The sequence below is a fragment of the Lynx canadensis genome, chromosome A2 (genome assembly GCF_007474595.2).
Source record: "Lynx canadensis isolate LIC74 chromosome A2, mLynCan4.pri.v2, whole genome shotgun sequence".
NCBI lineage: Eukaryota > Metazoa > Chordata > Mammalia > Carnivora > Felidae > Lynx > Lynx canadensis.
Genome location: NC_044304.2, coordinates 81,109,379 through 81,132,045, shown reverse-complemented (window position 1 = coordinate 81,132,045; position 22,667 = coordinate 81,109,379). Strand labels below are relative to the sequence as shown.

The following is a 22,667-nucleotide window of genomic DNA, read 5'->3' as shown; positions in this document are numbered from 1 at the left end:
TGTGTCTCCCTTTCTGTCTCTGCCCCTCCCCTGCTTGTGCTCTCTCTCTCTCTCTCTCTCAAAAATACATAAACCTTAAAAAAAAAAAAGAATATAAAGTGAAAATCGAAGTCCTTAAAAAAAAAAAGATATTCCAAGTGAAACTGATCCACTCATTGCTAAGAAGAAAAATCAGATTTTTCCTATAGGCAGTAACGCTTCAAATGAATGAATGACACATCTGTCCAATAAAGAGCTTAAATATACAAAGTATAAAAGATACTCTAGTAACAAAATTTTCTGGTCCTTATTTTTGAGTGGCTACCCAGGGAAAGGTTTTAAAAGTAAAAGTGATGGGTAATGTCATCATGATAAGCTTTTATTTAGACTTCTTCTTTTCTCTTATGTATAAATAAGTTTATGTCTCATGTCTTTTAACCACCCTATAAAATAAAAGATTTAATCTTCACATCTATTTATTTCTGCAATATGGAAACATTAAATATTGGTAGTAAAATAATATTTATATATTTACTCTTGTCTGAAAAGTTGCATAATGTTCACCTAACTAGACTTTACCTTTGACTCTTTTTGAAGACTTTAATGAGTTCTATTTCATTAACAGGAAGACCATTATCTCACTTCCCTCCAGCATACTGTTGACACCTTTGAAATACAAAAGTTTCCGTTTTGTTTTGCAGCATTTAGCTCCATCTTTTTCCATCATTAACATTCCTGCTGGCTCAGCCCTCATCAACTCCTTTGGATAATGCAGATGCTTTCTCAGAGTAACCCATGCATCCAGTTTCCATCTATTCCAACCCATCCTCCATTTCACTGTCAGAGAGACTATTTAAAAATACAGTTGTTATCATATTATTGCCCTGCTTAAAACCTTCCAACAACTGCTCATTTCCTATATGATAAATCCAGCAAATAAACCCCCTGTTCTTACACAATCCCCACATTCCCTGAAGTTTTCATTATTCTGTGTATACTGTTCCCTTGGTCTAGATAGAAGGCCATCCTCTACCAGAGTTTTGTCTTCTTACTGCTCGTGATCTAGAGCAGGGACTCAGAAGCTGGACTTGTTAGGTTTGAATTTCAGCTCTACCATCTGCAAGCTGTGGGATCACAAACACAGTCACTTAATCTCACAGTCCTTTGGTTCTTTCAGTTATAAAATGGATAACAGTCGGGGCACTTAATCTCACAGTCCTTTGGTTCTTTCAGTTATAAAATGATAACAGTAGGGGCACCTGTGTGGCTCAGTCCATTGTTAAGCATCTGACCTCAGCTCAGGGCATGATCTCCCAGTTGGTGAGTTCGAGCCCCATGTTGAGTTCTGTGCTGACAGCTTGGAGCCTGGAGCCTGCTTTAGATTCTGCATCTCCCTCTCTCTCTGCCCCTCCCCCACTGTTCTGTCTCTCTCTCTCTCTCAAAAATAAATAAAAACATTTAATAAACAAAATTTTTAAATGGATAACGGTAGAATCTGCCCAATAGAGTTATTGAGAGGATAACATATGAAGCACCTAGAACATATATATGTATCACCTTCTCCCCATCCTCCTCTCCCTTCTCCTAAATAGTTACCTCTTTTGGGCATTCTGTTCTGGTAACATTAGGAGAGGGTTGGTACCCCTCTTCTTCGGTCCTATACCATCCTATATATTCCGTATTATATGTACATTATTCAACAATTGTCTGGGTTCTACCTTGAAATCAATCTGTTTGGCTAGGATGTAAAGCCAATTTGTGACAGTGTTGTTATTCAAAGTGGTTCATAAATATGTTACCAAAGAGAGCTGTAGTCTGAGGAAGCTGGAGTTATAACTGGGGAAGTAGCAGATACTGTCAAATCTGAGGATTTGGGAGATTGTGAACACAGGTGAGAAGTGGTTGAAGCCAGGGGGAAAGTTGGCAAGAGAGGATCAGATATACTATAGACTGGGTACATACATACACTGGCAAACCTCTAATTTAGAAGGGGTTCTGGGACCGTGCCTCTGGGTCCATACCACGCATGGCAGTACCAGAACAGACCATGATTGTTCTACCCGTGTTCCTAAAGAAAAAAAAGTGTTTTTTTCATACTTCTTATACCATATTATAATTTTGAAATTAATTTTAATCATACCAAATTCATGAATGGTTTAATTTAAAAAAATTACAATGAGACTAAAGACCCCTTTCTAGACCACCTTTAATTCCAATCTCCTCCCTCTCTCCAGAGGTGACAAGAGAGTTGGCTGAATCCCAACTAATTTCATCCTGTGTCTTGCCAAAATGCAATGTCTACTGAATCGTATTTATGCCAGGTTTCTTTTGTTTACTGATTGGGAAGAGTTGGAAGTGAGAATAGAAATGAGGGAAATTGGGTATACTTGGAGAACTCACTCCCCTGAATTCCCAAATGTGAATGAGCCACCTTTGCTCCTTGAAGTGGCCCCTCTCCCCACACTGAGGAGGCTCATCCTGTTGCAAGAGTGTTGCTTTCTCTTCTGAGGGAGAGATCTTATTCTCCGTGAGGCTCCTTCATCCCACTCCTCAGCCTCCCCAGACCTGTAACCAGGGCATGCTCTCATGTAAATTATGATGTCAAATTTGAGGAGAAGCCTTTATACAAATTTGTGAATTTTTATCAGCAGAAAGCTGGGGAATACATGTGGGGACAGATTTTGAGGTTGCTAGACTAAGGAAGCAAAAAACAGAATTTCAGATGAGACCGGATCTATTGATATGGGTATATTTACCAGAAGTTCTGGATTCTGTGGGCTAGCTTGAGCAGAGGTGTTTGCTTCTAATAGTTCATTTGATTAGTTAACGAAAACCTAGTTTCGACAGCAGCTCACGCTAACTAAAAAAAGAAGCCAGAAATGTCTTGGAACGTAAAGCCTTGTGGAGATAGAAATGTTGAAGTGGATTCAGGTGTAATTCATTCAAATAAGCATTTACTGGGGCACCTGGGTGGCTCAGTCAGTTAAGCATCTGACTTCAGCTCAGGTCACGATCTCACAGTCCGTGAGTTCGAGCCCCGCGTCGGGCTCTGGGCTGATGGCTCAGAGCCTGGAGCCTGCTTCCGGTTCTGTGTCTCCCTCTCTCTCTGCCCCTCCCCCGTTCATGCTCTGTCTCTCTCTGTCTCAAAAATAAATAAACGTTAAAAAAAAAAAAAGCATTTACTGAGTGTATACCATGTGTTTTAGAAAGTCAGAGATACATCAGTTACCAAAACCCTGTAGTCAGGGAGTTTATATCTTATCAGAGGAGATGAATAAATAAACAATATATTAAAATGCCATAAAAATTAAACAGGATAAGGGATATAAGGAGTATGAGAGGAAGGATTCTATTTTACATAGGCAGTCTGGGGAGACCTCCCTGAAGAGGTGACATTTGAACAGTCTTAAAGATATGAGAGAATGAGCCAGACAGCTGGGAGAAGATATCCAGGCCAAAGGAGCATCAGGTGCAAAGGTGCTTGACCTGTTTTAGGGTCCGCCAGGAGGCCAGTGTAGGAAAAGCAGACAGTCTAAGACGGAGGGGGGTTGGAAGATGAGATCAGAGGAGCTGGGGAGCTGGGGTGGCGTGGCAGCTGCCAGACCATCTAGACCTTAAAAGTCATGGTAAGAATTCTGCCTTTTCCTCCACATAGGTAAAAGCCCTAAGGGTTTTGACTAGAGGAGGTACATGATCTCACCCACTTTGAAAAGGGCCACTCTGGTTGTTAAGTGGAGAATATGACTGAATCACAAACAGTCATCTGACAGTGTTTGCAATGATCTTGGAGAGAGATGTGCACCACGGAGGTTGCAGGGAAGTAAGTCCTGCAGGCAAAGCTGACAGAATTTGCTGACCAGAGATCGGTGGGGGCGGGGGTGGGGGGGCGGTGAGAGGGGGTGGGAGGGTGGATGGTGAAAAGATCAGAGGGATCACAGAAAATGACAGGACTTTGGGCTGAGCAACTGTGAGGGACGGAGCTGCTGTTCACTGAGGTGGGGAAGGCTGCAGGGAGAACGTGTCTGGTAGCTGGCATGGGGTGAGGGGTGGCGATCAGCAGTTTTGAACATTCTAAGCTCAGAGATCGATAATCCATCCCAGCGGATGGCATTTTGAGAGCATGATGTACGGAGAAGACATCTAGGGTTCAGAAATGCAGGTCTATATTTAGAAATACGAGAATGTAGATGGTAAGGCAATCATGGGCCTCAATGAGATAACCTAGTTAAGTGTACATGGAGCAAAGACTTTCACAGAAGAAAAGTTGGAGATAAGGAGGAACCAGCACAGCTGCATTCCCCTCACCCTGCCCACCCTAGAACTAGGTCATTTTCAGAGGTCACAGGGCTGCTGCCTTATGGAGAGGGCAGAGATTTATTCCCACTGGAATCACAACTTTCTTTAGATTATTTTAGATTTAGATGTGCTTTTTCTTGCTTCTGTCAGAAACAGTATTTTGTTGAGAAACTAGATGTCTTTTTTTTAATGTTTATTTATTTATTTTGAGAGAGAGAGAGAGAGAGAGAGAGCAAGGGAGGGGCAGAGAGATTGGGAGAGAGAGAGAGTGCCAAGCAGGCTCTGCACTGTCAGCACAGAGCCTGACAAGGGGCTCAAAGTCACAAACTGTGAGATCATAACCTGAGCTGAAATCAAGAGTCAAATGCTTAACTGACTGAGCTACCCATATGCCCCAAATTACTACATGTCTTATAAGCGAATACTGTATTCTGTAAATGGTATTCTATAAATCATTGCTTGTGACTTAGGCTGTCACTTCACAGAGAAGGGAGGAGGGTCACCTATTGAAGTCTCAGATACTGCATCTTCTGGGACACAGCACCTTGTGAAGTTGGAGTGCTGTGATGTAGGATACGGTGTGTTTATGTGTGTGTGTGTGTGTATATATATATATGTATATGTATATATATATATATATGTATATATATATATTTATATATATAGCAAGAGAATTATGAACTAGGCCACAGACCAAAAATGTTCTTTGTTAACAGTGTAATGCTGAACTCTGAGTAATCACGTATGGTCATTTTAAATCATTAGGGTACTAGTTTGCTATGATTATAAACCTTTAGTTAAGCAGAGACTGGTTTTACTCTTTATTTAAAAATTGTTTTTTCATTATTTACTTTTGAGAGAGAGAGGGGCAGAGCATGAGCAGAGGAGGGGCAAAAAGAGAGGGAGACACAGAATCCAAAGCAGGCTCCAGGCTCTGAGCTGTCAGCACAGAGCCTGATGCGGGGCTCGAAGCCCATGAATCGTGAGATCATGACCTGAGCCGAAGTCAGACACTTAACTGACTGAGCCACCCAGGTATCCTTACTCTTTATTTTAGAGACATTAATGATCTCAAGGCTTGTTTCTTTCAAAAACATTTTCCAAAAGTTATCCCAGTTAGCAATAACCAAAATCTTCTGTTTCTAATGGCTTTCAAAGTGTTAACACTAGAATGGCTATAAATGAATCTGACAGGCAATTTTTACTTAATGTTGGGTCAAGCTGGAAATGAGTGTAGTCCTCTGTATATGGGTAGGTTCCCCTTGTGTGTGTTTGCACACATATACACACTGATGAACATGTATGATACACATGCAGGCTTATGTATGCTATTTGTAACACATGCTAAAATACGCAAGGAAACCTGCCCACTGAAATAAAATAGATATGCAGCTCATAGAGTCAAAAGTCAATACAAAAAAAAAAATCACCATGAGCCAATAGCTACCATATTTTGAACAATGCTATTTATTTATTTATTTATTTTAATTTTTTTAATGTTTATTTTAGAGACAGAGAGACAGAGCACAAGTGGGGGAGGGGCAGAGAGAGCCAGAGACAGAATCTGAAGCAGGCTGCAGGCTCTGAGCAGTCAGCACAGAGCCTGACACGGGGCTTGAACCCACAAACCGTGAGATCATGACCTGAGCTGAAGTCGGACACTTAAATGACTGAGCCACCCAGGCACCCCTGAACAATGCTATTTAAAACAGACTGACATTGGGACACCTGGGTGGCTCATTCAGTTAAGCATCTGACTCTTGATTTCAGCTCAGGTCATGATCTCATGGTTCATCAGTTTGAGCCTCACATCAGGCTCTGCACTGACAGTACAGAGCCTGCTTGGGATTCTTTCTCTCTCCCTCTTTCTCTTCCCCTTCCCTGCTCTCGCTTGAGCTCTCTCAAAATAAATAAATAAACTTAAAAAAATAAAATAGACTGACATAAAAGAACTTCAGATAGCTTTCTTTAAATCCCCTGTAACAAATTCTATGGATTCATGCTGCTGTTATTCCTTGAACTGGAATATTTCTTTCCTGTCTCTCTTTTCCTCCACAAGCCCATAGCCTGGCTCTTTCTCCTTTGCTCCTTTTACTCCTTGACAACTGCTGTCAGGTCAGCAGCCTGCTGTTCCCATGTCCATATTCAATTCTGCCTCTGCACTTTTGCTCACCTAAAGTCCCAGGGGTAAACCAAAACGAAAACAATGATCTAGCTAACTTGTGATCAGCATCTTCCTAGACATCACAAGGTATCTCAAAAAGATCTGCATTATTTTATTAGCGATTTTCAGAAGGAAACCCACACTATACCTCTCAGAATATAAATGCTTCCAAAAAAATCATATTTAAAAATAAGTAGCCTTTTTGTCTTAGCCTCTTAAAATACTTGATATTACATTTATGTTTATTATTTTAATAGAAATATTTATTATTTGCCTACTATGTGTATAGCATGATGCTATATGTTTATCAAAGTATTTTGAATGAGACTTTTTCTAAATAATAATTATATAAACTCTCAAAATCTGAGTCTAATCTCTAGCATTCAAAGTTTTCTCAAGTAATTAAGTATGATGCCATTTAAGACAAATTGCTTCTCTCTTACAAAAGGCCTTATACAAAGGCTCATCTTATTTGGGAATCATGCAGAATTTGAAAACTTGTTCAGTTTCTATCTCTGGAAATTGGCTTTCTCATTTCCTGCAAGAAGCAAATAGTTTGTGCTCATGTACAAGTTTATCCAAAGACGGGTCCACGAAACTGTTTGCTTACATTTATTTCCCATTCAGTAACTGTAGTATCAAATTTTTACCAGTTAATTAAGTAACCTTTTTTAATTTTTGTTTAGAGATTCTTCCTTCTGAATTCTAATAATGATAAGCAGCTGTCACATGCCGAGTGCCAGTCTTGTGCTGGACACTTTCCTTGGAGCATTTCCAATGTTTTCTCTGCTGTGAGTAATGTTGCAATAGGGAGGTAATGTTTTACACTTAACTAAAGTCTTCCCTGAAAAAAAAAGCCCAACAATTAAACCAACCTCTGTTCCCTAAAACTTGTTGATCATCTGTAGACCATTACCCATTTTCAGCTTTCCTGGCTTTCTTGGTATATTTCTCATGAAATGGGCTAATTTTCCATGACAAATTACCTATGGTGATTCCATGGTAAAGTACACTCATAAGTAAATTTCAGTATCACCCCTGCTCTGACTTGCTATGTGAATTTTTCAAGTGGAAAATGATTCCAATTAAATCTCAATTTAAGGTGAGGCATATTTTTTTTTTGTATCTTAACAACACAATTACATAATATTCTGGTGACAGGAGATATTTAAAAAATTAATACATTTTCAAGGGTGTTAATGTCCCTACTTAACCTAGCAGTTAAAATTTATTTTCTTCCTGCAGCGAAGTCAGAATTTATAACAACTCTGACAGAAAAGGCCAAACAAATATTCTATGCTCTCCAAACACTATTTTACTTCCATGGTTACATGGCAGAATTCACTGATGAAAACATTCTGCTTAAGTACAAAGCACTTTGTAAGTTCTTTGGAAGCCAAAAGATCTCTCATGTAAATGCCAAAGTGCTTATTTTCATTTGTTACATAAAATAATTCTTTAAAAATGTAAACATCACTTACGAATGAATGGTGTTAGTGATGGTGACATTCTATTTCTGTTCTATATTCAAGTAAAAATTTTCTCTTTATCTGATCAAGTCAACGATTGCAAATCTACAGAGGCTCTCATAGCATGGGTAGCTATGCAAGATGGACAGGAAGACTGACATTTGTATGATGAATATGGAGTTGTGTTTAACATGTTGAACAACTAGAGTAGAGCTTCTCAAACTGTGTCCCTAAGGTTCTGCAGACATAGTTCATGAATGCCAAAAAAAGCAAGGGTAGGAAGAAACCAGGAGAGTGTGTGATGTATGAAACACTGCTCGCCTAGTAAATAGTTCTGATTTAATTTCATATCTTGGGAGTCCACCTTAAATTTCACTTAAAGGACAGGTTTGTTTTCAAAAAAAATATTTGAAAATTATTGCCTCCCCACTACATATCTGTTTGGGGGCTCAGCCAGCAAAAATAAAATTCATATAGATGCATGACGATTCTAACCTGGCATGGTATTTCTAACTTTAGACATTTAAATCTCTGAAGTTTTAGGTAGACTCGATGTGGTTAAATGCATTCAGAAAGTTGGAAGACATTTCCTCTTTAAGTTTGCTTTGTAAAATAGTGATTCAGTAGTGTGTGTGTGTGTGTGTGTGTGTGTGTGTGTGTGTGTGTGTTTTGTGGGGTTTTTTTAGTAGAAGGCTCTAACTAGTTACTATGAATATTCATTCTTTGAAAATGACTTGGCTACACACAAGATGGTAAGCTAATTAAGAGTTTGCTAGGAATATCAAGACAAACAGCATAGGCTTCCTGCTTTCAATGTTCCTAAGGCTACTAATAATTCTAGCCTAAGGAAAGAAAATGGTAAGTGGGATAAGGTACAGGCACTATCCAGGGAACTGACAGCAGCAAAAGTGATGACACTTTGTCAGGAAGAGGGATGCTTGAAGAAAAAGATAGGATCTGAGCTTTCCTTGAAAGATGAGAACAATGAAGCCCAGAAATGTGAAGGAGACCACTTCTGGGCTGGGTATGGGATGAGCAAAGGCATCAATCAGCAGGCTGGAAAATCACGAGCTAGTTCAGAAAACAATCATGTGTCTAACTTGGCTGGAGCATGGGGTCTGTGACCGGGGACAGTAACAAAAAGAAGAAAGGAATGGTGGAGACTGTAAAGGAATTTTCCTGTATGGTCAAGGAGGTGACACTTAATCTTAGGCAAGAAAATCTAAGGGAAGGAAAAATTCAAATTTAAGTACAGTACCTACTATCTCCCCTGCCACCTCCTGATTGCTCAGTTCTGTGCCTGAGTCTGTGAGGTGATAATGGGATACGGGGTGAGAAGGAAAATTGGAAGGAACCCTGAAGACTGTTTTACAAAATAATGAAATGACCAAAGATATCAAGGAGAGGATGGGTGGAGACAGGGAGGGGAAAAAAAACAGCTTGCGGGTAGGGAAACAATTTCTAGGGAAGTTTTTAAAGAGGGGCTTAGAGGCGTGTGGGAGAGGCATGTGCTGTGACGAGGAATTTTAGGAGGTTTTGCTGCATGACATGCCGTGGAACTCTCTCCTCTGTTCTCCAAGGAGCGTTCCGTACAATCAGAGTGCTTTCCAAGGCTTTCTGGAGGCAGATCTGTGTTTCCTTTAGGCTGTGCTGAGATGGATTTTAAGGTGGGAGAGAACTCAGTTTTATTCAGCTCACAAACTATCTGTACAGAGCATGGGGTTTCCCCAGTGATGCCGGTGGTGACAGGAGATGTGAAAGGGACCTTCCCCTCTGCATCCTTCCCCTCTGCATCCCTACATCCAAATCTGCTTTACATAGTGTGCTTCTGTGTAAGGTTTCCACTAGAAACGAGTGACAGAAGCAGCTTAAAAAACTGTCTACCACCAGGGTAGACACTGAGGTACCCCTGAAGGCTAATATGCTGAGAAATGTACTATTAGTGTAAAATGAGACTCAGAGAACCAGATTGAATTGCTCAAGGTTGCATGGCTAGGACATGCACGGCTAGAACAAAGACCCATTTTTATGGAACCATTCCCCCACCCTCACCGATCAGAGATTTTCTTTTCCAAGCCATTAAGATTTAAGATATTTTGAGCCTGTTGATTCTTAGACATAGTCTTTTCAGATGGCATAGTCTCTCTTTTTTTTAATTTTTTAAAAAATGTTTTTATTTATTTTTGAGAGAGAGAGAGAGAGAGAACCAGCAGGGAAGGGGCAGAGAAAGAGAGGGAGGCAGAGCATCCGAAGTAGGCTCTGCACTGACAGCAACTAGCCCCATGCAGGGCTGAAACTCAGGAACCATGAGCTCATGACCTGAGCCGAAGGCAGACACTTAACCAACTGAGCCACCCACGTGCCCCTAGTCTCTATTCATTTAATCTGAGGTTTGATGTCAGGTAATTCTTATACCTCCTGGTTTCGTATCTCTGATGCACCCTGGTGTACCTGTTTGCGTCCGCTGGGTATGGATGGGCTGGGGATATGTAAAGAACTTTTGCCTCAGAAGACATTGGACGTGGCATTAGATTCTAAGCGTGCTGCTGGCATCTCCTTTCTGTTTGCCCTTACGGCACCATAAATGCCCGATGGAACAAAGGTTAAAATATGATGACTCAAATTATCAACATGCTAGGAGAAAACACAGGAAACAAATTTATCATCTCAGAGTAACAAAGGTCTTCTTAAAGTATGACATGGAATCTGAAGCTGTAAAAGAAAAGCACATTAAGAAATAAATTCCCACCCAAATAAATAAATTTCCACATAAAGAAAAACCACCTTAAGCTAACTCAAAAGAAACCCAACAAACTGAAAGACTTTAGCAATGCATATTACACACAAAGGCCTGTTTTCTAAATGTATAAAGAGTTTCTATGAATCTATAAGAAAAAAAAAACTACACAACAGAAAAATGGAAAGAAAATGTGAATAGAATTCACAAAAAAGGAAGTACAAATGGGTCTTTGTAGTATCCATGCTTCTAGCTTCTGTAGAGTTGCCGCTTTGACATTTGCACTATGTGACTATGTTGGCCGGATACACCTTGTTCTAGACAACCTGATAATATGCCTGAGTCACCTTGCCTTGGCCTCCTGCCTCCCTTATTGTCCCCCTCCCCCCGCTTTGAGAGGAATCCTCCTTCCAGAGGTATACTTTCAAATGCAAACCAGCCAATCCAGAGTCCACACTCTCAACTGGCTCCTTATTAGGTTCTCACATTCAGGCCACTATACACTTTCCCTTATCACTACACCCCCACACTCCTACCCCTGCCCCATGCCAAGTACCAAATAACTAGGGACAGCCCCAGAGTGACAAAGGTCGAAAAGTTAGATAGCACACAGTGCTGGTGTGAGTAAAGACACATTCATTTATTGTTTCTGGAAATATAAATGATTACAGCCTCTATGGAGAGCACTTTAGCAATGATAACAAGATCAGAAAACACAGGATTCGTGATCTGGCAATCCTACTTGTAGGTATATCTTCAAAAGAATTGAAAGCGAGGATCTTGAAAAGATATTTGTACACCTGTTGATAGCAACATTATTCACAATAGCCAAGAGGTGGAAATCACCCAAGTGTCCATAGACAGATGAATGGATACACAAAATGTGGTATATACATACAATGGAATATTATTGAGTCTTAAAATGGAAAGAAATCCTGTCACATGCTGTAATATCAGTTTGAACTGTGTGGGTCCACTTACACATGGAGTTTTTCAATAAACACAGTAAGGTGCTTGTAATGTATTTTCTCTTCCTTATGATTTTCTTAATAACATTCTTTTTCTCTAATTTACTTTATTGTAAGAATACAGTGTATAATACATATAATGCAAAATATGTGTTCATCAACTATGTCATTAGTAAGGCCAGCAGTAGGCTATTAGTAGTTAAATTTTGGGGGAGCCAAGCTATATGTAGATTTTCAACTGTGCAGGAGGATTGGCACCCCTGATCCCCATGTTGTTCAAAGTCAAATGTATATTCAAATAGTTCTTGGGTTTCTGAAGGTACTGTTTCACAAGATGCACATTCTCTACTGAGAGCCACAAGCTTTCAAAAGCCAACTTACTTTATCTCTCAAGACCTTTCTCAAAGGAGAAAACTATACCATTAAGTATTTCTTCCTAATCCTTATTTTAAAAAGCAACATCTGGGGCACCTGGGTGGCTCAGTCAGTTAAGTGTCTGACTTTGGCTCAGGTCATGACCTCATGGTTCATGAGTTTGAGCCCCGCATCGGGCTCTGTGCTGACAGCTCAGAGCCTGGAGCCTGCTTCAGATTCTGTGTCTCCGTCTCTCCCTGTCCTTCCCTTGCTTGTGCGCTCGCTCTCTCTCTCTCTCTCTCTCTCTCAAAAATACATAAATATATTAAAAAAATAGAAAGCAACATCCGTTTGCAGTGACAACTAAAAAAACAAGCATCTGAATATAGATTATTATTTCTAATATTTAATCGCTTTGCTACAACAGTTTAGCTAAAGAATCAAAGAAAAATAGAGGTAATTCAAATTTTATTAAACATATAATGAAAAATAAACACAAGCAGGCACACATACACAAGCTAGGTCCTCATTATGTCTGTAAAAGAATCAAAAAAGAGAAAGGGAAATTAAGGACAATTAACCACACAGATGAAGGGTCGGATGAGCTGCTTGGGGCAAGGCCGCTGTGGCATTTTCCTCTGGTTCCCAGCCCTAAGTCTAGCCTGTGCTCCATGCTCAATAAAGATTTTCAGAATGAGTAAAGGAAAATAATCTCCAAAAGGAGGCAGAGGAGCTACCGATTGTTTTTGTCCCCGATTTTCAACTCTTTTCTGACTCTCACTTGCTACTGATCACAGCCTGTTCAGATGGCAGAGTTTTCCAACAATACCTCAGATTCCTGGCCAGAATCAATCTTCATGTTTTTCATTTTTAAAAGTGCCAAGGATGGGGCACCTGGGTGGCTTGGTTGGTTAAACGTCCGACTTCAGCTCAGGTCATGATTTTGCAGTTGGTGGGTTCGAGCCCTGCGTCGGTCTCTGTGCTGACAGCTTAGAGTCTGGAGTCTGCTTCTGATTCTGTGTCTCCCTCTCTCTCTGCCCCTCACCCGCTCACACTCTGTCTCTCTCTCTCAAAAGTAAAGTACACATTAAAAAAATTTAATAAAAAAATTAATAAAAGTGCCAAGTATAAGGATCCCCTAACATGGAACTTTCTTTTCTGTGTCCCTGGACTCCTGCAGTGTACGATTTTGCTGATTGAATTTAAGGGTGTTAATCTACTTTGCAAAGTGGAATATGGCTTGTATTCTTACGATCCTCATATAAACCTTTAATCTTTGTAAATAGGTATCAGCCATGTCAATATCCCAAATGTTTAAGTGCATTCCAGGCACCTCCCAAAGTCTTTTTCCATACTGGAAAGATTTCAAAATTTCCACCTGACTGTCAGACTAAAACAAAAACCAAAAACTTTATGGGAAACATGAACCTATCTGTATTATTTAATAAATTATCAGTCTGTTTAAAGTTTCTTGACAGCCAAAAAAAGATCTTGAAAAATTATTCTTGCAAGGCTGCCCGGATATCTAAAGGAAAAGTGAACACAGGCCAACAATAGCAAGACTTGTAGAAAGATTTAAAAAAGAAATTTAGTAGTTTTTTTTAATGCATATCCTCTGTGTACAGCTATTAATAAAGTGTGATAACTAAGAAAAGGAGAAGGAAGCTAAGGAGAAATATTTAAATAGAACATTAAATATTTATCTTTATTTTTTCTTTTAATATACAGTTTACTTGAAAAGTCAATTTGTAAAATCCTAAAAGAGTAGTGTTTAAATGTATGAATGTCAAGTGAAGAATGTCATCAGATGAGATGTGCGCTAAGGTAGGACACAGGAGATAGCGTTCCTTCTGTGGTTCTGCATCTGTCTGGTTGTGCAACCCAGCAAGTGTCAACATTTTTAGAACTTTAAGATAAAAATAATATCTTAAAATTCCTACTCCTTATAGAACCCCTATGAGAATTAAATTACACACTTAAAACTATGTTGACTAAGTTCCTTGAGTGTGGGGATCTTATGTTTTCATCTTTGTAAGCAGTTACTTGATTAATTCATGTATGAAAGAAATAGGGATCATTTTCATTCGTGAAAAAATTTTAAATTTCATTACAGATTATCTCAAGAAACTCCTTAGTACCGATAGGGGGTCAAGCCTAGAAAATGAAGGAAGCTTTGGTAGCATCAGAAAATCACCAATGTTTTCAGTAACTACTTGAAACTTTTTTATTAAAAATTCCTAGGATTATTTAATCTGTTACGAGTCTTAGGAGAACAAAATGTATAACAAATGAGAAAGTATCTTTTGAACATCTGACTAGGGAATTAAACGATGGCCATGGTAAAAGGTGCCGTTAAATATACATAAAAAGTAATGTGCAATTTTTTCAGAAGGCAATCTGAATACTATTGAGAACCTGTTATGTCTAGATATCCAGCCCAAGAACTTCCCTGGGAAGTTCATGACCCACATATTGGACTTTCCTTTCAGGCCTGTTTCTTCTGAATTCTCTGTCACTTAGAATGTCATATTCCAGCCACTTTCCTAAATCAGAAATCCAAGCATCAGTTCAGACTTTTTCTTCTTTCTCACTCCACTCCCCCCATCTATTTAGACACTAAGTCCAGCATTTTCTACTTCCTTAATATCTCTCCTATATATATATTCTGTCCTTTTCCCCACTGCCCCTGCCTTGATTCAGTGTCTCCTTACATCTTATCATGATCACTGAAATGCCATTCTAATTGGTGATATGGCAGGAATGGAACAGAGACAAATTTAATAGATGTTTAAGAGAACCAATTGATAGAATACAGGAAGAAAACTAGGTTTGGGAGAAGAATAATGACTTTAGTTCTGAGCATGTTTAGCTCAAGGTGCCTTGGGGTCATCTGGGAAAGATATTCCCAGTACGTGCATGTATGGGTGTGGGCAAAGCCTAAGGACAGAAAAGTGGGTTCATAGTGAACACCATGGATATGGCAGAAATGTTCCCTCTCATGTCCTACTCCTCCAAAAAGCTTTTTCCAGATCACCTCATTCCCACAATGATTATTCCTTCCATTCAATTCTAGTAACTCTAATTGCACCTTCCAGTTTCACAATGATATGTTGCTTTTGTTGATATTTAATATTTCAACTCCCCCCCCAATTAAGCTTCTACAGAATAGTAACCTTTGATATGCTTTATGCCTATGAATGCCTATGGCGTCTAGGGTGACTGGCAAGAGGCTCAAGGGACACCCCCTGCCCCCCGGTTGCAGGAAACATTGATCTTGATCTGAGTGGGAACATCGCAAGAATGAAGAACAGATAAATCCAAGAGATATTGAGAGAGGTATTTAACTCTCAAACTGACAAAGAGAATACATGAGGAGAATTAGGACTGGGCGAAGAATGATGAATTTGGTTCTGAACACATTGTTTATAGGACTATGTAAACATTCAACCAAGCTGTACACTGAATATTTGTGAGCATCACTGTATGTATGGTATATGATAACAAAAATATTTTTGGATAACAAAAATGTTTAAAATAAAAGTAAAATAGAGCAGCATCAAATTTTCGATAAGACAAGGAAAGTCTGTGGCGTGTCAGGCTTCATACATAGGCAGCGATGGCAGAGTTGGGAAGCAGATGTCTAGCATTAACCCGCACAGTCTACTGACAGAAATCATGTGGCTTAATTCCCAAGCGCCACTTGGAATCTTCATCCCAAAATCTGAATTTACACAGTGTAGTTCCTGCCCTGTTAGGTCTTATTGATTAATATAATCACAATGTCAGTGGAGAATTCTAAATTTTCCATGCAAAATATTACATGATGAGAAGGTATTCAATAAATATGTTAAAGACCTAGTAACACATGACAGGTGTAGCCTACAAATGCTGTAATAGTTGAGAGTTTGTAGAAAATGCTGGCAAAGTTTCTCCAAGGACATGGGCATTAAGCTAGAAGGTCCTAAAAGGTAGGAACAGACACAGGGGTTGCAAAGTACAGCCTATGCAAGTATTTGATTTGATTTCTTTTCGTTTGAATGGCACAATCTTTCAAGAGATAATGTGACTAGGCATATTTCTGGACAGCCGTAACCTTACATCATGCTTTGTGAGTATGTGCCAGTTTCCTAGGCATCTGAATGTGGGAGAGTCCCTATGAAGGAGTGCAGCATAAACAGAAGATCATGAGAGTCTAAGTGAGTTATTAGATTGCACAAGTAGTTTGGACCCACATCACTCAGTGCCATGAAAACCATCCTGAATGTATTCTGCAGGCAATGTTAACCAAGATGATGACCCCTGTGTATTTCAGTAGTGTGGGCCAGTTGTGTGACTAGCATTAATAACAATAAATACTGTAAGCAGCTTCTGGTTCTTTCAATGTGATGCCAAGCATCTGGACCTTTGGAAGTGAATTTCTGCCTGCTTTCTTTCAGTTGCAATCTGAACTCTTGCTATTCTGCAGAGAAGGCTTCTGTTTAGATAACTGAAGGAGGGAAGCTTATATAAAGTAGGTTAAAAATTTTGTTGAGCCTCATAAATCTTAGAGGAGTGTTGAAATGATTAGCAAATAAAGCTATAGATGCCAAGAGGAACAGTTTTAGTGGTGCTTCTTATGGAAATAAAGTTGTTTGAAACCAATAACCATTCTGCAAGATTGTGCTGGCTTGAGGAACAGTTGTCATGCAATGAAATTACTGATTTAATTACTGATATAATTTTTCACCACTCAAAAGGGTAGGTAAGACAGTTCTTTGACATTATAATTTAAGGTATTCACCTTATCAGGGGCTGGTCATATCCAATGTTTAAGAACTATAATTTATGCATACATGTATGCTGAGAGATTGAGATATTTAATTGTTATATTGCAGACTAACATGCAGGAGAGGTTGTCCTGAGTTCTCCTTTGACTGTACAAAAGAAATCTTTCATGATTATTTATCTGTGCCTTAAAAAACTTGACCATAATTTTTATTATTAGCATAACTTTTGGTAGAAATAAACTCTAGTTTAGCCTTATATTTTATTTGATAGAATTATTAAGGGTAGTGGTATAAAAGTATAAATTCTATTGCAAAGAGTTGGACATATGATGGATTTAGCAGAAACAGAGAACCCTGGTCACTTAAAAATATTGAGACTAGAGATGTGGATTCATGGTTTTAAATATGTAAATATAGATATAGAAATAGGTATGTTTGTAGACAAATATATTCACGCATCCATTGCCTAGCTCTGTCTGCTGAGAGGACTTAGAAGCAGTGACAGACCAGTAGCAATGGACATACCCAGCATTGAGATCTTAGTTTGCAAATATATCTTTCTCCACTGAAAGGAACCAGGGATCTTTGAGAAATGGCTGATTCCAGGGTTAGAGCAAAGAAAATGCAAGATGAGCCTGGAACATATTCTTATAACAGAAAGTAAAGAACTACACAAAGCATCATAGGATCATGTCAAAAGGACAAGTGAGCCTTCTTGAAGAGGTGTATACTGGCCAAATCTAGGACAATTGAAGTGTCAAAATGAATAATGATAGTAATGGATTATAACCCACTGAAAAGAAAAAGAACTCATAGGTCTAGAAAGATAGATAGATGGATAGAGAGATAGAGATAGATGGGGAAAAGGTAGATAGAAAGAAGAGAAGGTTCTTCCTTACAGTTGGAAGCCAACTAATAAATGTAGAAGGAATAACGGAAGTAGACAATCATCATTTGGCAACTATCATAATAATAACTGATTTGGGCAAGTATCATCAAGAAATATATAACTAGTAGGTGAAGATTTTAGGAGGAGTAGGATACTTAAATAGACTCAGAGTATCTCCCCATAGGTACTTACTAATTTCAAACAGAAAAACAACACCTTTACTGAGGAGAAAACTGATGGAAGTCACCACCTTAACCAAGTGATCAAATTAATACCACCAATAATGAGACAAGTTGACATTGTGTGTTCCTGATAGGACATTTGTATATATAAAATAAAATCTCAACAGTGGTGGCAGCTATTGTTTGAAATATTTACACCTACAAAATATTTGGGTGGGATTTAGTTTTGCTTCTTGGTTTTGAATAAATTCTGATTTTGTTCTAAGACTTTCTAAGCTTATTTCTATTACGACTATCAACTTACTTAGATGTTTTATTCAGTTATATCCACATAAGGTTAATGTCCAGAATTCAGATATTCTGTAAAATACTTTCTAAAGTAGAGTTCTCAAGCATGACAAGGTAACAGTTGCATATATAGTCAGTTACTATTTAAAAAAAAAAAAAAAAACCCTCTCCTTGTATATAGGCATTTCCTAAATGTTCATCTTGGTTTTTTTTTGTTAGAAAATCAGACAAAAATCAGACAAAAATCCTATTTCCCCTTTTGCTTCTCTGCTAATAGGAAAGAGTGGATTTTAATGCCCACTGCTCTAGCTACATTTAGTTAGGTAAATGCGTATTTTTCTATCATTGGATGTCAAGATCTTTTATGTTCATTTTATGGAAGTAAATGTAGTGTATTAAATAATGAAAGAAATTTCCCCTTTTATTTCATTTACAAGCCTATGGAATGTACTTAACTGAGCGCATATATGCAAATATTTATTATGCTATAAAAATGTCAGAACCTACACCACCGTGTTCATCCAGGATTGTAGGATAAGACTTTGGAAGAGAGGGTGGGGATTATTTTATTTTCAAGTGCTTCAAACGATACATATTGCCTACAGGTGACATGTAATAAACCATTTTGATAATAATATTAGCTTCACCTGAATTTTAAGTAGATAATGATTCAGGTCTTAGTATAGTAATACGTAAAGAGAAACATACCTCGTGCAGACAAATGAAAGCTGGAGTTGTAGATAAATCAACCAACCGTTCATCTTGGATGTTAATTGTGGGTGCTATGGCATAAACGGGGTTCTCTTGATCCTTTTCATCTTTTTCCTCTTCCTCTTCTGGTTCTGTGTCTGTGGTACTGTCTTCCATTTTTCACAATTCTAAAATAAATCATTCCATTTTCAGCTATTTCGGGATGTCATCGCTTATAAAGTAAAATGGGTGGAAAATAATAAAAGCAAGCAAAAGTCAACTGGAGTAAGCTAGCCTCCAATGAAATTATAGGTCAGGAAAGTCGGCTATGGATAAATTATTATAAAGACCATTTTGTTGTAAAGATACACTCCATTGCTACATTCAAATCAAGAATTCTTTTTTTTTTTTTAATTAAAAAAGTGTTTATTTATTTTGAGAGAGAGAGAAAGACAGAGTGTGAGCAGGGGAGGGGCATAGAGAGAGGGAGACATAGAATCTGAAACAGGCTCCAGGCTCTGGCTACCCAGGTGCATCTCAGATCAATAATTCTAATTTTTTTTAATGTTTATTTATTTTTGAGACAGAGACAGAGTGTGAACAGGGGAGGGGCAGAGAGAGAGGGAGACACAGAATCCGAAACAAGCTCCAGTCTCTGAGCTGTCAGTACAGAGCCCGACGCGGGGCTCGAACCCACGAACTGTGAGATTGTGACCTGAGCCGAAGTCGGACGCTTAACCAACTGAGCCACCCAGGCGCCCCAATAATTCTAATTTTTAAAAGCAGGCTATTGTTGCATTACTTGGAGAAAAATGATATGAATAGAATGTAAGTTCCATGAGAGCAGAGACTTAATTTTATTTGAGTTGGCACTCAATCACTGTTCATTGATTGGGTAAATACCTGTAACTTCCACTCTTAAAATATAACAAAAAGTTAACTCAAATTAGTTTTGGGGAAATAAATGCCAACACACTGTGGTGGTCCACACTGCCTGAGGGACACACCTGTGCACCTGCACAACAGGCTAATTGCTCAATACCTGAACTGCCTGCTATGGCCACAGCTTGGGCCGATTCCCCACCACCTTGACTATCTCTGCTGCTACTTGTGTGCTCAACTGTCCCATCAGGCTTCACTTACAAAACAGAAGCTCAAGAATAAAATTAAGGATATTAAGGTGGTGACACTAGAGCATTAAACCAAGTTCAGGGCCCTTTAATACACACATACTTTTTTTCAGTGCCATAAAGCAGTGTTTTAAAAGAACCTGTTGTTATTGAGGCATCACAATGCTTTGATTTCGGCAATTAATTACAGTTTATTGTTTAAATCTTCAAGGAGCTGAAAAGGTTTGATTATATAATCTAGATGTGTTTATGTTTATAAGCAAAAATATGTACATTCAATCATTTCACGGATGAAAAATGTTAATGACCATCCCAGAAAAGTATCTCCTTCAGAGCATTAGACCATACCTGTGAATTTTAGCTTTATTTCAAATAAAAATGAAAGTAACAATATTTCAAACCAAAAACAGTATAATGAATCCTCAAGTGCCCATCAATCAGCTTCAGTACATATCGAATCCTGAGCAATTTTTGTTTTATCCAAACCCTTCCACTTACCCCTCCACTCTCCATATTATTTTGAAGCAAAACCTAGGCCCTTAGACTTAATAATATAGCCAAAGAACTCCATAACAACATGCAGAGACAGCCCTCAGGCCACTGCAGAGCTGCGCAGCACACTTTGCAAAGATGTGCCATAGCTATTCAAATCATTCCCACATTATAAAAACAGGGGATGTTTCCAGTTTTCTGCTATCATAGTTTTTTTTGCACAGTGTAGTACATATATTTGTTTAAAATATATATTTAAAAGCTCTTGGAACTTTCATAATCAAGATGGCATTGACTTTAAAAACTTAATTTCAGGGTTGCCTGGGTGGTTCAGTCAGTTAAGCATCCGGCTAGTCGGTTAAGTGTCTGACTTCAGTATAGGTCATGATCTCACCATTCTGAGTTCCAGCCCCGCAGTGGGCTCTGTGCTGACAGCTCAGAGCCTGGGGCCTGCTTCAGATTCTGTGTCTCTGTCTCTCTCTCTCTGCCCCTCCCACCCTTGCACTCTGTCTCTATCTCTCAAAAATGAACATTAAAAAAGTTAAAAAAAAAAAAACAACTTAATTTCAGGGGTGCCTGGGCGGCTCAGTCAATTAAGTGTCTACTTCAGCTCAGGTCATGATCTCATGGTTCATGAGGTCAAGCCCCACCTTGGGTTCTCCACTTTCAGCACAGAGCCCACTTCAGACCCTTTATCTCCCTCTCTTTCTGCCCCTCCCCAGCTCGTGCACTCTCTTTCTCTCTGTCAAAAATAAACATTATATATTTGAACTTAATTTCAGGCAATCTTCTCAAAGCCACTGCACTTTAACTATGGTAAAGCTTACCTAGGCAACAAGAGAAGGGCACTATGCTGAATTTGTACAGATTTCTCAGTCTCCTGAAGTTTTCAGTCTCTATTATCTTGAAAACATTCCAAATATTTTAAAGCAGGTAAAACATTAAACAGAGGGAAGCAACTAAAAGACACTATAACAGAGTTCTGATACACATTATCAGACAAACTTTGACCTTTAGAGAAGAAAAGGGAGAGTGAGTAGGGAAGTAAGAAAACACAACAGAGACAAATACAAAAGTCTCATATGAATTTAAACCTAAAACACTAATTAATCTAATTAAATAACAGGTTGGAAAGGGCTTAAGTAGATAGCAAAGTTTAACGGAGAAAACAAATATTCAAGGATTCATTAATGTAGGATTGCAAAGCCCATTACATTAATATTACCATGCTGTTGGCAATATGATTGACAGCCATAAATCAAACAATAGAATAAAATACATTCTCAGTCTACAAGATATAACCAAGAGAACATTTATAAAACATCTTAAATTCCTGGTGTATGAGGAACGTAGCTATCCAGTATAGTAATTCTAGAGACGTATATCTCCCTAATACATAAGTCAATTAAGCAAATATTTACTGAGTTGTTTTATGAAGATCAAGAATTTACAAAAAGGCAAGTAATTTACAATACAGAGAGAAGGGAGTAGCTAACTCTGTATCATACAAGGGAAGGTAAAATAAGCCTAAACAAAAAGCAATGTTGGTAGGAAGGTAGATATGGCTTTAAAGGCAACTTGAAGCCTGAAATTTAGATTTTAATCTATAGTTGTTGGAAAACCATTACTTTTTTTTTTTTGCATGGAGGAGTTATCTGAGTTTGTAAAGATGTTGGTGACAATAAGAGGAATGTTTTTTTTTAAATTTTTTAATGTTTATTTATTTTTGAGAGAGAGGGAGACAGAGTGCAAGTGGGAGAGGGGGAGAGAGAGAGGGAGACACAGAGTCTGAAGCAGGCTCCAGGCTGCAAGCTGTCAGCACAGAGCCCGAGGTGCGGCTCAAACTCAAGAACGGTGAGATCATGACCTGAGCCGAAGTCGGAAGCTTAACTGACTGAGCCACCCAGGCGCCCCTACAATAAGAGGAATGTTTTAAACAGGGCGTGAATTTGAAGGCAAGGAGACAATTTAGTGGCTATGAGTTAGCTCCCTTTGCTATGGGCAGGGGATAGATTCATTGGTGAGCTTTAACCAGACCAGGTGTCTAGCCTCAGGGGCACTCAGCGACTGGTGAGCAAGATAGAAAATAATCAGAGAATCAGAGATAAATGTAAAAATAAATATAACTGAAACAGGTGCTATGCAAGCATGGACTGCAGAAGCAAGGTAACCATGTGCTGCACATTTCCAGCAGGCGCCATTTCCTGAAAAATGGCAAAATGGTGCAGGGAGGAAGCCTGATTGGAAGGTTAGATGCTGAGAA

At 38.8% G+C, this 22,667-nt stretch overlaps 1 protein-coding gene across 2 annotated transcripts in view; it reads right to left on the bottom strand.

Moving 5' to 3' along the window:
* The window catches only part of CCDC146 (coiled-coil domain containing 146), a 115,312-nt gene that overhangs the window by 80,144 nt on the left and 12,501 nt on the right, over positions 1-22,667 (bottom strand). For both annotated transcript variants that reach the window (XM_030307818.1, XM_030307816.1), the window contains exon 2: positions 18,801-18,970. In XM_030307818.1, the coding sequence (XP_030163678.1) occupies positions 18,801-18,959 (159 nt within the window). In that variant the 5' untranslated portion in view covers positions 18,960-18,970. The remainder of the gene's footprint in view (positions 1-18,800; positions 18,971-22,667) is intronic.